Source organism: Passer domesticus, chromosome 13, assembly GCF_036417665.1.
Source record: "Passer domesticus isolate bPasDom1 chromosome 13, bPasDom1.hap1, whole genome shotgun sequence".
NCBI classification, from domain to species: Eukaryota; Metazoa; Chordata; class Aves; order Passeriformes; family Passeridae; genus Passer; species Passer domesticus.
This window is the reverse complement of record NC_087486.1, coordinates 16,137,951-16,155,798: the sequence shown is the minus strand read 5'-3', so window position 1 is coordinate 16,155,798 and position 17,848 is coordinate 16,137,951. Positions and strand designations below refer to the sequence as shown.

Here is a 17,848-nt window from a genome sequence, read left to right as displayed (position 1 = left end):
GGAAATTCATCCTCGAGAGCACCTGGAACCCACTGAGGTCTCTGGCTGGAAGTGTGACCTTAAAATCTTCTTCTGGACTACCAGGGTGACTTCATTTCATTAAACACTCAAGAGCTCTCATCAGCTTTTCTACTTTGTGGCCTGCTCATACCCCACAAGTTCGAAGGCCTAAGTTTGAAGGCCTAAGTTTAAAGGCCTAAGTTTAAAGGCCTGATTTTAAAGGCCTAAGTTTGAAGGCCTAACTTGTGTCAGCTGTAACAGGTACATGAGAAACATATCTAATATGTAGTGGTAAGACACTCCAAGTAATTTCTTTGGAGAAAATGCAAAGAAAAATGCACAGAACCACAGCTATGTGACCCATACAACAGCTAGGGAAAACTGAATATTTACACCAATCCTTCAGATATTTCAGCAACTCTCTCACCTGCCCTGTTGCTGTGCAGGCAAAATGCTCAGACATCACCCAACCCAAGAAGGATCCCTTTGCAGACAGACACCACTGGAAGAACTTTTCCACACAACTTCTCCTTATGGAGAACAGGGAACACAACACAGGTCCACAGGTATGGACTTAGCTCATCACTGATATTTGAAGAAATGTAACATGTTCCAACAGACACAAGCACTATGCAGGTCAGTTCAAGTCTCAGATCAGGATCAGCTCAAAGATGTCTTCATTCTTCCTAAGCACATGGACAGTTTTGAATATATGCCATTCTACAACCTTTCATGTGAAGCTTATGCCCATATCCAAGAGCTACCACTCACAGGGAAGAGCTGTATCAGACGTGACAAAGGATAAAATTAGTGACTTTCTGGCACGTGCTTCAAATAAAAAGCCCCAAACCAAGACTTTGCTTGTAAGTTAGACTCTCCCCTCCCTGCAATCCTACCAATTTCAATACCAACAAAACATCAGCAGTAACATCAACAAGCAAGAGCCATTGATAACATCTGGAGGTCTGCTCCAGGCTTGGGAATGCTTAGTACAAACACAGTGAAACTCTACATCACAATTTGAACACGGACATACAGCTGGGAAAATGACATTTCCCACACCATTTCTTAGACACACAAGCCCTGAAGCTCCCTGGGCACTGCTTCCCCAGACAAATTCCTTGGAGGATTGCCATCCTTTTCTGGACACAGGAAAAAGGCGCTTGGTGTAAGTGGCACAGGCCTTGGCACGAGGCATGATGTGAAGGCACACTCAGATTAGAGCATCACTGAACCCCCCCTTTGCCTGCTTAGGGGCCAGTCTCTCCCTGGGCACAATCTCTCCCTGACTGTCCATCACGAGTACGTCACAATCACGATCTAGTGATTCTAGAGACATTTTCAGATAGAGTTTCAGACACACACAGGGCCACCTCTACCTGGTCATGACAAACAAGGCAACAGTTAAACTACCATTCACAGAGAGCACCCCATTACAGAAAAGCAAACTTATGAATCCACAGCTTGGCCGTTTATAATCTGAGCATATTCATTTTATCTTGTCCAGCAATGGACCATGGAAGTTAAAAAAACACCTGCTTTCTCTCCAACAGTGCTTCCTCACACGCTGCGCCTGCAAGAGTCTCCTCAAACTCGTTACAGATTCTATGGTTCTCTCTGACCTTTACCATTAGCAGATGTACTCCACTGCCAGAAAAGTTGCAGATACAACTTACCATGGCTAACATTTCATTTCTTAACGCGTGCATGTGAGAAATGAGACAATTTCTCCCATTACAAATTTAAGGAAACACCTCTATGAATGTCTTTCCCGGTCGAGTTGTGAAAATGAAAGGCATGTATGGGACAGCCAGGAAAATGTAAGAGATGTGATCAGATACTACCAGATGTAAAGGCCCAACTTGAGATCAGTACAAAGAACAAAAGAAGAAGATAACGTCTGCAGAAATGAAGGGATGTCACTCATCTGGATTATGGCTTTTGGAGAAAATACGTAATCTAGGTATTAAAGATTGTTATTGGAATAAATTTCCTTACTGCAAAGCTCCCTTTGTGACATTTCAGGTTAGAATACATAAGGGTATTAATTAAATATATTGGCTATGCATTAAATATATTACAATACCTTAAATACATTACAATAACACGTAAACACACCTGTTCTCAATAGAACTTCCGTAATATCTGTTAAACCACACATATTCGGGAAGGAGAAAATTGCATTTCATTATACTACAGATCCACACTGAAAACTTATCTGTCTCTTAACAGTTTTTCACACACAGAGCCCAGTATTTCCATCTCTGGCCTCTAAAATATTGCATGTAGTGTCTCGACACTTTGAAAACAATTTCCATTAAAATGCCAGATAATCAGACCGTTTCCCTTCAACATGAACCAGGATAAACTATAGCCTTCAAACAGGAGTCTTTACAGCTCTGTACTAAGAGAGAAGAAATATTTGTCTGCTAAATACATCTCAGAGAAGAAGCAGCAAGGGGGTGAAACATCACCTGCACATCAAAAGATACTGAGGCAGTGAGGATCATATGATACAGAAAGAATTTCATTTAGAAAAACCCTCCAGCCAAGAGCAGTCTCCCTTATCACGCATCCCTCCCAAACTGGAAAGCCAAGACCCGACCCCATGTCCGGGGTGGTGCAGCAAGAAGCCCCGCGATGAGCACGTCCCTAACAGAGACTTTGCCTTCCCTGTCAGCACACATCGCTCTGCAGGACACGGAAAAGAGGAGAGAAGAAATAGAAGAAAGAAGAGCGGATAAAAACTGGTAGAGAGAAACTCACCGGTGCGGAGGCGGAATCCGCGGGCAGGGCGCCGGCGAGGTCCTGGTCCCCGAGCAGCGGCGCGGGCTCGTCGGGCGGCGGGCGGGCCGGGAGGGTGTCGCAGCAGCTGGCGGCCGAGAAGCGCAGCTGGCTCTTGCGCGAGTCGGCCGTGAGCGACACGTCGTGCGAGTAGGACTGCAGGAAGGCGCGCACGCCGTCGATGCCCACGAAGTGCGACACGGGCACGCCGCGCAGGGCGCCGCTGTCGGCCGGCAGCAGGTGCTGGCGGTGCCAGCGGCGCAGGCGCAGCGCCAGCAGCAGCAGCAGGAAGGCCACGAAGAGGCACGACACGGCGGCCACGGCCAGCACGAGCCAGCGCGTCAGGCTGGCGGCCGGCTCGCCCGGCGCCGCCGCCTCGTCGGCCGCGCTGCCCAGCTCGGCCAGCAGCTCGGCCACGCTCTCGGCCAGCACCACGCTCAGCGTGGCCGTGGCCGAGAGCGCCGGCCGCCCGTGGTCCCGCACCAGCACCACCAGGCTGTGGCGCGCCGCGTCGCGGGCCAGCGGCGAGCGCGCCGTGCGCACCTCGCCGCTGTGCAGCCCCACGCGGAACAGCCCCGGCTCCGTGGCCTTGGCCAGCTCGTAGGACAGCCACGCGTTCTGCCCCGCGTCCGCGTCCACCGCCACCACCTTGGCCACCAGCGCGCCGGCCTCCGACCGGCGCGGCGCCAGCTCCACGCCCGACCACGCCGCGCCCGAGCCCGCCGCTGCGCCCGCCGGCGGGTACAGCACCTGCGGCGCGTTGTCGTTCTCGTCCACGATCAGCAGCCGCACCGACACGTTGCTGCTCAGCGCCGGCGCGCCGCCGTCCTCCGCCCGCACCCACAGCTGCAGCTCGCGCACCTGCTCGTAGTCCAAGGAGCGCAGCGCGTACAGCGCGCCCGTCTCCGCCTGCACCGACACGTACGACGACAGCGGCGCGCCCCGCACCCGCCCCTCCGCCAGCCGGTAGCGCACGCGCGCGTTCTGCCCCCAGTCCGCGTCCGTGGCGCGCACCGTCAGCACCAGCGCGCCCGCCGCGTTGTTCTCCGCCAGCCGCGCGCTGTAGCGCTCCTCCAAGAACACCGGCGCGTTGTCGTTCACGTCCAGCACCCGCAGCGCCAGCACCGCGCTGCTCTGCAGCGACGGCGACCCGCCGTCCGCCGCCCGCACCGTCACGTTGTACTCCCACACCTGCTCCCGGTCCAGCTCGCTCGCTGTCACCACACGGTAGTAGTCCTCATAGGACTTCTCCAGCCGGAATGGAATGTCTTTGTCGATCGAGCAGCGCACCTGGCCATTCGCCCCCGAGTCCCGGTCCTGCACGTGCAGCAGGGCTACCACGGTCCCTGACGGGGCATCCTCAGAAATCTCACTCAGGGCCGACGACACTGTCAGTTCGGGGGCGTTGTCGTTCACATCTGTTACGGTAACTGCAACTTTGGTCGTGTCGGAAAGGTCTCCCGGGTCATGTGCCTGCACCTCCAGCTCGTAGGAATTCCCCTCCTCGAAGTCCAGGCTGCGCAATAGCGTGATCGCTCCTATCTCTGCATCCAACTGGAAAATCTCCAAGGCTCTCTCCGCGATTTTCTTGAACAAGTATTTCACGCGACCATTCGGCCCCTCGTCGGCATCACTGGCAGTAACGGTGACGAGGACAGAGCCCACGGGCACGTCCTCGGGCACTCGCACCGTGTACTCCGCCTGGCTGAACACGGGCGCGTTGTCGTTCGCGTCCAGCACCGTCACGCGGATCCGAGCCGTGCCCGTCCGTGCCGGATCGCCGCCGTCCATCGCCCTCAGCACCAGCTCGTGAAACGCCGCCTCCTCCCGGTCCAGCGCCTTGGCCAGCACCAGCTCGGGACGCTGATCGCCGCCGGGGCCCGCCTGCACGGCCAGCGAGAAGTGCTCGTCGCCGCTCAGCTCGTAGCTCTGCAGGGAATTCCGGCCCGAGTCAGGATCCTGAGCCTCGGGTAAGGAAAACCGCGACCCCGGGGCTGTCATCTCGCTTACTCTCAAATTTTTTTCTGCTTCTCGAAAGTTCGGAGCATTGTCGTTAATGTCCGTGATTTCCACTTGGATCCCGTAAACCTGCATCTGTCCCTCCACTATCAGCTCACAGCGCAGCACGCATTGCTGCACACGTTCGCACAGCTGCTCTCTGTCGATCCTCTCTGCCGTCACTAAATGTCCCGTCTTCCCGTGCACAGAGAAATACTGTGTCCTACCTTTGTCCAAGATACGAACGCCGCGATCGCGGATCTCCGGCAGCTGCAGCCCCAGGTCCTTGGCCACGTCGCCCACGAACGAGCCCTTGGGCATCTCCTCGGGCACCGAGTAGCGCAGCTGCCCCCACGCCGCCTGCCACGCCGCCAGCAGGACGGCCCCGAGCAGAGCTCGCTGCCGCCGGCCCCAGCGCCTCCCCGCCGAGAACATCTCCGCCGCGGCACCGCCGGCACCGCAGCACCGCCGATCCAGTCCCGCTACCACTCAAGGCTGTCAGCTCCTGCACCGTGCGCTGCCCTGGCCCCTCCGCCTGGCTCCAGAACGGACCAGCACCGCGGGGACGATCGCTGGCCGCAGGTTCGGGCAGGGAGCGAGCGAGCGATCGAGCGGGTCCGCAGCGGGCGGGGCTGCAGCGCTCCGAGCTTCCTCTCGCTCCTCTCGGTCAACAGCGGCGCCCGCAGCCTCCGCCCGGCACTGCAGGCACCGAGCGCTGCCCGCCCCGCCTTGCTCCCTGCAGGGGACAGTCGCCGCGGAGACGCCGCTTTTCGTCCAGCGCCGATCTCCTGCCTCCGCATTGCTCCAGCCGATCTCTGCCTTCCTCCTCCACGCTATCACCACCGGGAGGAAGGCACAGGCATTCCGTGCGCGTGGTTCTTTAACCGCACGGAAAACTCATCACTTACCTATGACATTATTCATAAATTCAAACATATATTTCGTATTTTGCACTGTAGCTTATTGTTAATCTCATCCTTTTTGTTCAAAAGCATCTTCAACAACAGGCTCTCAGAGAGAAAACGGGAAGACACCATACCCCGAAAATATAGAGCTATCAAGTTCTTTAGACAAGCGGGAGGACAACAATTGCATACTTCTTGAAGTCGGGGAGCTAATTGTTATACAGAAGTGAATTATATGGAGAAATAAAGATGCAGCTAAAACTCTCAAAGGAAACTTTCAGGACTTCAAATATTTGACAGCCTTTCCTAAGATACACCCCAGTGTTTCCTTAGTTTATACAGATTTACATTTAAACAAGTCATTCTAAGTTTCCTTTCCTCCTAAAATCAATGTGTAAATCACCGCAGTTCGTTAGGAAACTATTCATCTAAGTATTCGTTAATGATGTTCAAAGATATGCGTTTGAGAAAACAATCATGGAACCTTAGAACAAAAGTACAGCGCTTGATATGGTGCTGACCACTAATCAATGTGCAAACGGGCTTGATTCAAGTGCCTAAACCCTCCTCTGATATTCAAGTGCCTAAACCCAATCTCCCTGATATGGGATACGTTCACACCTCAGATGTTTATCCTAGTAAAACAAATTGAAAAAAAAATGCTGCTATCGATATAAACCCGACTTCTACTAAAATGCCCAATATCTTTGCATGAAGAGGAGATAAAAATAAAAATCTCTGAAACAGAAATATTTCAACACACTCTACGAAATAAAGCCAATGAAGAGCAAAAGAGAACGAACTGCCAGCCAGGACGCATAAAGAAAGCCATCTACTCCCACGCTTGCATTCTCCCCCAAAACGAGCGACAATCTCATTTTTCGACTCAGAAAAAAAAAGAGTCAAAGGAATCTTTCACATTCGTTTCCATTCCAAATCAAATAAGGACAAAACAAAGTTTCACGAACGGGTTTAGGTAAAGCTGTACACGAGTTCCAAGCACCTCCTTCCTGAAAAAAGAAACCAGGAAAGAACTATCTCCAACACCAGATCTCACTGTTGTTTTTTTTTTTTTTTCTTCTCGATTCCATCATGCAGAATCAGCCATTCTCCTTCCACAGAATATGAATCTGCTTTCAATGCTGCTAATTCATAGAGTTCTAATTCATAGAGCTCGTGTGTAGAAGACAAACCCTCGCACCTCAAGCTCAACCTATGACCAAGGAAGAACCAAATGCTTCCCGCTCTCCATCAACAGGGGGTAACCCGTTCCTTACTTCAGTCCGTCACAGAGACAGGACTGAGCAACTCACAAAAACACGACTCTGGGAAACAAGGAGAAACACTGAGAAATGCCGCTACTAGCCGAAAGAAGGGCTGAAGTCACAGCCTGTCAGCTGAAGCTGTTAGCGAGAAAAAAAAAATTCCGCCGCTACTTGGAGACACAGATGACAAATCCCCACTGACGCCACGCAAGGAATACCCGGCGGGAAATGACGATGATTAGGAACAGCAGGAGCTTACGATTTTACAGACCTGCGGTAGGTCGGGTTGGGCAGACACTTCTCCCTCGATAGCGCTGCTGTTGGAGCTCGGCTTCTCGCAGGAATCGCCGCCCAGCAGCTCCTCCGCCGACAGGACGGGCACCGGCGGCGGCGGCGGCGGCCAAGCGGCCTCGGGCACGGCGCGGGCCGGCGCCGCCACGCACAGGTTGTAGGAGTAGGGCAAGGTGCCCTCGCAGAAGTCGGCCGGGAAGGCGGCGCCGGCCAGCGAGAAGCGCTGCGCGCCCAGGCAGCGCAGCACGGCGGGCGGCCCGGCCCGGCGCAGCCGCGCCAGCACGGCCAGCGCCACGCTCAGCACCAAGAGCGCCGACAGCAGCGCCAGCGCCAGCACCAGGTAGAACTGCAGCTCGGCCGCCGCCGCCGCCTCCTCCTCGGCGCCCGCCGGCCGCTCGCTCAGCTCCGGCAGCGCCTCCTGCAAGCTCTCGGCCAGCACCACGTGCAGCGTGGCCGTGGCCGACAGCGCCGGCTGCCCGTGGTCCTTCACCACGGCCACCACACGCTGCTTGGCCGCGTCCCGCTCGGACACGGCGCGCGCCGTGCGCACCTCGCCGCTGTGCAGCCCCACGCGGAACAGCGCCGGCTCCGACGCCTGCACCAGCTCGTACGACAGCCACGCGTTGCGCCCCGCGTCCGCGTCCACCGCCACCACCTTGGCCACCAGGTAGCCGGCCTCGGCCGAACGCGGCACCACCTCGAAAGGCGTCGCCGCCCCTCCCGCCGCCTCTCCCGCCGCCGCCGCCGCCGCCGGCCACAGCACCCTGGGCGCGTTGTCGTTGCGGTCCAGCACGAAGACGCGCACCGTGGCCGTGGAGCTGCGCGCCGGCGAGCCGCCGTCCTGCGCCCGCACGGCCACCGTGAACTCGCGGCACTGCTCGTAGTCCAGGGAGCGCTGCGCGTACAGCGCGCCGCTCCGCGCCTCCACCGACACGAGCGGCGCCGCGCCCGCCGCGCCCGCGCTGCCGCCCGCCAGCCAGTAGCTCACGCGCCCGTTGGCGCCCGCGTCCGCGTCCCGCGCCTGCACGCGCAGCACCAGCGCGCCCGCCGCGTTGTTCTCCGCCACGTACGCGCTGTACGCCGCCTCCTCGAACACCGGCGCGTTGTCGTTCACGTCCGACACCTCCAGCACCAGCTCCCTGCTGCTCCACAGCGCCGGCCTGCCCCGGTCCCGGGCCACCACCGTCACGCCATGCTCCGACGCCTGCTCCCGGTCCAGCGCGCCCGTCGTCACCACCTTGTACGAGCCGCCCGACGACGCCACGATCGACAGCGGCGCCTCTCCCGACAGCTCGCACGACACCTGACCGTTCTCGCCGGAGTCCCGGTCCCGCACTTTCAGCACAGCCACCACGGTGCCTGTCGCGGCATCCTCGGGCACGGAGCTTGTGAGGGACAAAATTGTGATTTCGGGCGCGTTGTCATTCTCGTCTGTGATGTCTATCCGTACTTCACAGTGACTGGTGAGGCCGCCGCCGTCTCTGGCCTCCAGGCTGAAGGTGTATTTATTCTTCTCCTCAAAATCGAGGAGACCCGCCGTCCTGACCTTCCCGCTGTCGCTGTCGATAGTGAACAATGAAGGGACGTCGTCAGGCACGCTGCCAAATGAGTAGGAGACTCGCCCATTTGAGCCTACATCCGCATCTGTGGCCTGTACCCTCAGCACCACAGACCCCACCAGCAAATTCTCTGCCACTCTCGCCTCGTAGACACTTTTGCTAAACACGGGCGGGTTGTCATTTGCGTCTGTCACGTTAATATGAACCTGAACAGTCCCGGACCTCGCAGGCTCTCCACCGTCCACCACCATCAGCACCAATTCAAAGGAGCTCTGCTTCTCTCGGTCCAACGCTCCCTCCAGTACTAATTCTGGCTGCGTGTTTCCACCAGGGTTCTCCTTTAAGGCCAAACTGAAGGACGGGTTCTTGGTCAGATGGTAAGTCAGCAGCGCGTTGCTTCCCACGTCCGCATCTCGGGCCATCTCCAAAGGAAAACGAGAGCCAGGAAGCGTCCATTCACCGATCTCGAGGTCCAGAGCAGTCTTCCTGAAGGTCGGGGCGTTGTCATTCACATCCTCGATCGCCACCTCGACGTGGAAGACGTTCAGCGGGTTGTGCACCAGCGCCTCGAAGCTGACGGAGCAGGTCGCCGAGTCGCCGCACATCTCCTCCCGGTCCAGCCTCTCATTCACGTACAGGTTCCCGTTCTCCTCATTCACCGTGAAGTATTGCTTCTCGTCGCTCAGCCGCAGCTTGCGCGCCGGCAGCTCGTCCGCGCTGAGCCCCAGGTCCCGCGCTAGCGGCCCCACGAGCGAGCCTCTGCCCAGCTCCTCGGGGATGGCGTAGCGGACCCGCTCGGCCGCCGCCCGGCCCCACACGCACAGCAGCACCGCGGCCAGCAGCGCTCGCCCGCCGCCCGGCCCAAGCCTCTGCCGCCGCCTCACCGCCATTCTCTGCCCGCAGCGCTCGCCGCGCTCCTGCCTCCTGCCGCTGCCCTGCCTCCCTTCCAGCCGCTCTCGCCGCCCACAACACACACCGCTCAAAGGCTGCGGGCTCGCCGCGCCGCCTCTCGCCGCCTCTCGCCGCCTCTCGCCGCTGCTGCTGGCGGCGGTGCCGCTGCCGCTGTGGCCGGCGCCGGGCGAGCGAGCAGCCTGCGGGGGCAGGACGCTGCGGCGGCGGCGGCGGCGGCTCCAGCGCCGCTCGGCGGCGGCCAACAGCGACACCCGGAGGCGCCGCCGCGCCACTGCAGCCGCCGGAGCGCCGCGCTCAGGGGGGCCCGGCTTTGGGCGGGGCTCAGCGGCGGCACCGGCCCCGGGGCTCTCCCGCCTGCCCGCACCGCCACCAGCTCCTGACTAACCACCAGCAGGAACCCTTATGATTAGAGCGACAATATCCGTGTGATAACGATCTCATTATTTCTAGCTGCAATAGACATGGAAACAAGTATCACACTATATCAACGACTTTTGCACTCTCTGGTTTGAGATGGCATGAAAATCAGAAACCAAATATGTGTTCCAAAAATACAAACTGGTTCTTTTATGCACAATCAAACAATTGAAAGCAAAATCTGAAAAGAAGATTGCTGAGATGCTTTACAATTTAATTGTTCCAGTGGTATCCGAGATATTGTTTGCCCATCACCTGTGCAAAACCCGTGTAAACCCAAAGGACATTTTTACAGTGATTAACACTTGTAAAGAAATGTAAAGCCCAGAAGCAGTGGATCTGCTCTCAGATAAATGGCACTGTGCATACATCCCTGGCAGAGAATAAGAAAGTGCAAAGCAGTGCAGACTCTGCCCTGTGTCCGTCCTTACACTGACTCTTCTTCCATACAGAAAAACCTTCTGTGGTTTTGGTGGACACTCAAAAATTAGGCCTGCTACAAATATTGATTTAATATCTTCATTGTTTTGATTTTCCTAACCTTTGGGCAAAAGTCCCAGCATCTCCCAAATCTGTTTTGGGACTGCAAAATCAGCTGAATGGTTTCCAATGAATTCTGAAGACTCATGTGCAAACCCCAAACTTCCATTGGACATCATCAGAGATCAGGAGATATTTCATTGCTGTGATTTTTCTGTGCTTTACCACAACATTGCCTTAAAAATTCTTTCCCAGAGCATGTGGAAACTCACTGAGGCCTCAAGCTGCAAGGTAAGCAAGCTGCAGGAGTATTTCAGGACCATGAGGTCTCTCTGACTGGACTAAATGACTTCACTGGGCAGCAGAACAACAGAAGTCCTTGGCACTTACTGTATCAGAGAAGCCAAACCCAATACCTGCCACTGCCATACATGGGGCCAGTCTTTGGCTACTGTGACACATCAGGGCCCGTGCAGTGCAGGAAATCACAGAGAGCACCATGTAGGTATGTAGACCTCAGAGACACAAGAAGAATCCCCAGGTAAGTGGAATTGAACAGCAGCATTTTACAGCTACCCACTTGAGTTCAGTAATTTTTCATTTTCCTCACACACAGCATTCTGTCTTCATTTGGTTCTCAAGGGAAGTTACTATTTCCTGCATAGCAGTACTCACAAGTGGGAAGGAAACATGAACCATGGCCTTCCAGGAAACAGAACCTGAATTGAGATCCAAGGTGGAAAATGTAATTACCACTTCCACAAACTCTCTATCAAGATACATACTTCCCCTCTTTTACCTCATGCACAGATCCACAAAAATGTGACTGCTCCTGAGGTCATTTTTACATCTCTTAACATATGACAACATTAGAAGACAGATATATTTCCCTCACATGTCCTCATTCCACATCAGCTGTAATAACACGTCAAGGAAAAAAACCACACAAGCAATGCAGAGATGCAGAAGAAGTGCTTTCAGAGAAACTCACCAGGAGGAAATCTCAGGCTTCTCTGTGGGCAAGGAAATTCATCCTCGAGAGCACCTGGAACCCACTGAGGTCTCAGGCTGGAAGTGTGACCTTGAAATCTTGTTCTGGACTACCAGGGTGACTTCATTTCATTAAACACTCAAGAGCTCTCATCAGCTTTTCTACTTTGTGGCCTGCTCATACCCCACAAGTTTGAAGGCCTAAGTTTGAGGGCCTGATTTTAAAGGCCTAAGTTTGAAGGCCTAAGTTTGAGGGCCTAAGTTAGAAGGCCTAAGTTTGAAGGCCTGATTTTAAAGGCCTAAGTTAGAAAGCCTAAGTTTGAGGGCCTAAGTTTAAAGGTCTAAGTTTGAAGGCCTGATTTTAAAGGCCTAAGTTTGAAGGCCTAACTTGTGTCAGCTGTAACATGTACATGAGAAACATATCTAATATGTAGTGGTAAGTTGTGGGAATCCATGGGACAGTCTCTGAGGCCTTTCCTTTTCCCAGCTTTCCTAAAATCCTCTAATCCCATGGATTCCCACAGTAAGGCACTCCAAGTAATTTCTTTGGAGAATATGCAAAGAAAAATGCACAGAACCACAATTATGTGACCCATACAACAGCTAGGGAAAACTGAATATTTACACCAACCCTTTGGATACTTCAGCAACTCTCTCACCTGCCCTGTTGCTGTGCTGGCAAAATGCTCAGACATCACCCAACCCAAGAGGGATCCCTTTGCAGACAGACACCACTGGAAGAACTTTTCCACACAACTTCTCCTTATGGAGAACAGGGAACACAACACAGGTCCACAGGTATGGACTCTGCTCATCACTGATATTTGAAGAAATGTAACATGTTCTAACAGACACAAGCACTATGCAGGTCAGTTCAAGTCTCAGATCAGGAGCAACTCAAAGATGTCTTCATTCTTCCTAAGCACATAGACAGTTTTGAATATATGCCATTCTGCAACCTTTCATGTGAAGTTTATGCCCATATCCAAGAGCTGCCACTCACAGGGAAGAGCTGTATCAGACGTGACAAAGGATAAAATTAGTGACTTTCTGGCACGTGCTTCAAATAAAAAGCCCCAAACCAAGACTTTGCTTGTAAATTAGACTCTCCCCTCCCTGCAATCCTACCAATTTCAATACCAACAAAACATCAGCAGTAACATCAACAAGCAAGAGCCATTGATAACATCTGGAGGTCTGCTCAAGACTTGGGAAAGCTTAGTACAAACACAGTGAAACTCTACATCACAACTTGAACAAGGACATACAGCTGGGAAAATGACATTTCCCACACCATTTCTTAGACACACAAGCCCTGAAGCTCCCTGGGCACTACTTCCCCAGACAAATTCATTGGAGGATTGCCATCCTTTTCTGGACACAGGAAAAGGGCGCCTGGTGTAAGTGGCACAGGCCGTGGCACGAGGCATGATGTGAAGGCACACTCAGATTAGAGGATCACTGAACCCCCCCTTTGCCTGCTTAGGGGCCAGTCTCTCCCTGGGAACAATCTCTCCCTGACTGTCCATCACGACTATGTCACAATCACGATCTAGTGACTCTAGAGACATTTTCAGATAGAGTTTCAGACACACACAGGGCCACCTCTACCTGGTCATGACAAACAAGGCAACAGTTAAACTACCATTCACAGAGAGCACCCCATTACAGAAAAGCAAACTTATGAATCCACAGCTTGGCTGTTTATAATCTGAGCATATTCATTTTATCTAGTCCAGCATTGGACCATGGAAGTTAAAAAAACACCTGCTTTCTCCCCAACAGTGCTTCCTCACACGCTGCACCTGCAAGAGTCTCCTCAAACTCGTTACAGATTCTATGGCTCTCTCTGACCTTTACCATTAGTAGATGTACTCCACTGCCAGAAAAGTTGCAGATACAACTTACCATGGCTAACATTTCATTTCTTAACGCGTGCATGTGAGAAATGAGACAATTTCTACCATTAAAAATCCCATTACAAATTTAAGGAAACACATCTATGAATGTCTTTCCCGGTCGAGTTGTGAAAATGAAAGGCATGTATGGGACAGCCAGGAAAATGTAAGAGATGTGATCAGATACTACCAGATGTAAAGGCCCAACCTGAGATCAGTACAAAGAACAAAACAAGAAGATAACGTCTGCAGAAATGAAGGGATCTCATTCATCTGGATTATGGCTTTTGGAGAAAATACGTAATCTAGGTATTAAAGATTGTTATTGGAATAAATTTCCTTACTGCAAACCTCCCTTTGTGACGTTTCAGATTAGAATACATAAGGGTATTAATTAAATATATTGACTATGCATTAAATATATTACAATACCTTAAATACATTACAATAAAATGTAAACACACCTGTTCTCAATAGAACTTCCGTAATATCTGTTAAACCACACATATTCGGGAAGGAGAAAATTGTATTTCATTATACTACAGATCAACACTGAAAACTTATCTGTCTCTTAACAGTTTTTCACCCACAGAGCCCAGTATTTCCATCTCCGGCCTCTAAAATATTGCATGTAGTGTCTTGACCCTGATACTTGGAAAACAATTTCAACTAAAATGCCAGATAATCAGAACATTTCCCTTCAACATGCACCAGGATAAACTATAGCCTTCAAACAGGAGTCTTTACAGCTCTGTACTAAGAGAGAAGAAATATTTGTCTGCTAAATACATCTCAGAGAAGAAGCAGCAAGGGGGTGAAACACCACCTGTACATCAAAAGATACTGAAGCAGTGAGGATCATATGATACAGAAAGAACTTCATTTAGAAAAACCCTCCAGCCAAGAGCAGTCTCCCTTATCACGCATCCCTCCCAAACTGGAAAGCCAAGACCCGACCCCATGTCCAGGGTGGTGCAGCAAGAAGCCCCGCGATGAGCACGTCCCTAACAGAGACTTTGCCTTCCCTGCCAGCACACATCGCTCTGCAGGACACGGAAAAGAGGAGAGAAGTAATAGAAGAAAGAAGAGCGGATAAAAACTGGTAGAGGGAACTCACCGGTGCGGAGGCGGAATCCGCGGGCAGGGCGCCGGCGGGGTCCTGGTCCCCGAGCAGCGGCGCGGGCTCGTCGGGCGGCGGGCGGGCCGGGAGGGTGTCGCAGCAGCTGGCGGCCGAGAAGCGCAGCTGGCTCTTGCGCGAGTCGGCCGTGAGCGACACGTCGTGCGAGTAGGACTGCAGGAAGGCGCGCACGCCGTCGATGCCCACGAAGTGCGACACGGGCACGCCGCGCAGGGCGCCGCTGTCGGCCGGCAGCAGGTGCTGGCGGTGCCAGCGGCGCAGGCGCAGCGCCAGCAGCAGCAGCAGGAAGGCCACGAAGAGGCACGACACGGCGGCCACGGCCAGCACGAGCCAGCGCGTCAGGCTGGCGGCCGGCTCGCCCGGCGCCGCCGCCTCGTCGGCCGCGCTGCCCAGCTCGGCCAGCAGCTCGGCCACGCTCTCGGCCAGCACCACGCTCAGCGTGGCCGTGGCCGAGAGCGCCGGCCGCCCGTGGTCCCGCACCAGCACCACCAGGCTGTGGCGCGCCGCGTCGCGGGCCAGCGGCGAGCGCGCCGTGCGCACCTCGCCGCTGTGCAGCCCCACGCGGAACAGCCCCGGCTCCGTGGCCTTGGCCAGCTCGTAGGACAGCCACGCGTTCTGCCCCGCGTCCGCATCCACCGCCACCACCTTGGCCACCAGCGCGCCGGCCTCCGACCGGCGCGGCGCCAGCTCCACGCCCGACCACGCCGCGCCCGAGCCCGCCGCTGCGCCCGCCGGCGGGTACAGCACCTGCGGCGCGTTGTCGTTCTCGTCCACGATCAGCAGCCGCACCGACACGTTGCTGCTCAGCGCCGGCGCGCCGCCGTCCTCCGCCCGCACCCACAGCTGCAGCTCGCGCACCTGCTCGTAGTCCAAGGAGCGCAGCGCGTACAGCGCGCCCGTCTCCGCCTGCACCGACACGTACGACGACAGCGGCGCGCCCCGCACCCGCCCCTCCGCCAGCCGGTAGCGCACGCGCGCGTTCTGCCCCCAGTCCGCGTCCGTGGCGCGCACCGTCAGCACCGGCGCGCCCGCCGCGTTGTTCTCCGCCAGCCGCGCACTGTAGCGCTCCTCCAAGAACACCGGTGCGTTGTCGTTCACGTCCAGCACCCGCAGCGCCAGCACCGCGCTGCTCTGCAGCGACGGCGACCCGCCGTCCGCCGCCCGCACCGTCACGTTGTACTCCCACACCTGCTCCCGGTCCAGCTCGCTCGCTGTCACCACTCTGTAGTAGCTGCCGTGAGAGCTCTCCAGCCGGAACGGGACGTCTTTGTCGATCGAGCAGCGCACATCGCCATTCGCCCCTGAGTCTTGATCATGTACATGCAACAGGGCAACCACTGTCCCAGATGTGGCGTCCTCAGAAATCTCATTTAGCGCTGACCGCACGGAAATCACCGGCACGTTGTCGTTTATGTCCATGATGGCGATCGTGACTTTGGCCGTGTCAAAAAGTCCAACACCATCCTGTGCCTGCACCTCCAGTTCATAGGAATTGCCCTCCTCGAAGTCCAGGCTCCTCAACAGAGTGATATCTCCACTCTCAGAGTCCAAGTCATATATCTTCGAGGCTTTATCAGTAATTTTCTTAAAGGAATATTTCACGTGCCCATTCGGCCCCTCGTCGGCATCACTGGCAGTAACGGTGACGAGGACAGAGCCCACGGGCACGTCCTCGGGCACTCGCACCGTGTACTCCGCCTGGCTGAACACGGGCGCGTTGTCGTTCACATCCACCACGGTCACGCGGATCCGAGCCGTGCCCGTCCGTGCCGGATCGCCGCCGTCCATCGCCCTCAGCACCAGCTCGTGAAACGCCGCCTCCTCCCGGTCCAGCACCTTGGCCAGCACCAGCTCGGGACGCTGATCGCCGCCGGGGCCCGCCTGCACGGCCAGCGAGAAGTGCTCGTCGCCGCTCAGCTCGTAGCTCTGCAGGGAATTCCGGCCCGAGTCAGGATCATGGGCGTCCGGCAGGGGAAACCGCGACCCTGGAGCTGTCATCTCGCTCATTTTCTGTTCCAGCTCAATTTCCTTGAAGCTGGGCTCGTTGTCGTTAATGTCCGTGATTTCCACTTCAATTTCATAAAATTTCATTTCTCCCTCTACTATGAGCTCACAGCGTAGCACGCATTGCTGCACACGCTCGCACAGCTGCTCTCTGTCGATCCTCTCCGCTGTCACTAAATGTCCCGTCTTCTTGTGCAGAGCGAAATACTGCGTACTACCTTCGGTAACAACACGGACGCCGCGATCTCGGAGCGCCTCCAGCCGCAGCCCCAGGTCCTTGGCCACGTCGCCCACGAACGAGCCCTTGGGCATCTCCTCGGGCACCGAGTAGCGCAGCTGCCCCCACGCCGCCTGCCACGCCGCCAGCAGGACGGCCCCGAGCAGAGCTCGCTGCCGCCGGCCCCAGCGCCTCTCCGCCGCGCACATCTCCGCAGCGGAACCGCCGGCACCGCAGCACCGCCGATCCAGTCCCGCTACCACTCAAGGCTGTCAGCTCCGGCACCGTGCGCTGCCGCTGGACCCTCCGCCTGGCTCCAGAACGGACCAGCACCGCGGGGTCGATCGCTGGCCGCAGGTTCGGGCAGGGACCCCGAGCGAGCGATCGATCGAGCGGGTCCGCAGCGGGCGGGGCTGCAGCGCTCCGAGCTTCCTCTCGCTCCTCTCGGTCAACAGCGGCGCCCGCAGCCTCCGCCCGGCACTGCAGGCACCGAGCGCTGCCCGGCGCTGCGCTTCTGCCTCTCCCACGGACAGCTCGCCGGGCAGGGACAGTCGGCACCCAAAGGTTGTGGCCAGATCAGCGGGACTAAAGCTGTCATTTCTGCAGCCGCCTTCCAGCCAAGTATGGGATGGAACAGAGCTGAACTTCTTTTAGAGAGACACATATATGTTTGCTTTGGAGTACGGCACAAAACACCCCTGAACCAACGGGATATTTCCCAGCAGCCATCCAAGTCTCAGTACTTCGTTTTGGGAAATAAAGATTAAGAAGGAGGAAAAAGCCACTCCGTTTTCTTAAAAAACCATTATGTAGAATTAGCGGATCTTATTGTATGGTGTAAGATCCGCCTGGAGCTTTGGTAACTCCTAACATTTCAGACAAACCTAGCTTGTTAGAGAAAATTTTCCCAGTGAACCTGAACCTATGGTAAACCAAAAGAAGAGCTATGGTGAATCCAAAACATTTTGGAAAGCACAACTTGAACGGCGA

The 17,848-nt window shown here is 55.4% G+C and overlaps 2 protein-coding genes across 5 annotated transcripts in view; both read right to left on the bottom strand.

The window, feature by feature from the left end:
- The window catches only part of LOC135280372 (protocadherin gamma-C5-like), a 281,155-nt gene that overhangs the window by 147,718 nt on the left and 115,589 nt on the right, over positions 1 to 17,848 (bottom strand). The window contains exon 1 of one of the 4 annotated variants that reach the window (XM_064388197.1): positions 14,617 to 17,168. The exons of 2 other annotated variants lie outside the window; for them this stretch is intronic. In XM_064388197.1, the coding sequence (XP_064244267.1) occupies positions 14,617 to 17,067 (2,451 nt within the window). In that variant the 5' untranslated portion in view covers positions 17,068 to 17,168. Of the gene's footprint in view, positions 1 to 2,766; positions 5,406 to 14,616; positions 17,169 to 17,848 lie in introns of those variants that run through there. One more of the 4 variants, XM_064388198.1, reaches the window with a different exon arrangement.
- On the bottom strand, positions 7,130 to 9,771 carry LOC135280377 (protocadherin gamma-B5-like). The gene has a single exon (XM_064388212.1). It carries the CDS (start codon positions 9,690 to 9,692, stop codon positions 7,191 to 7,193), a length of 2,502 nt encoding a protein of 833 aa, XP_064244282.1. The 5' UTR covers positions 9,693 to 9,771; the 3' UTR covers positions 7,130 to 7,190.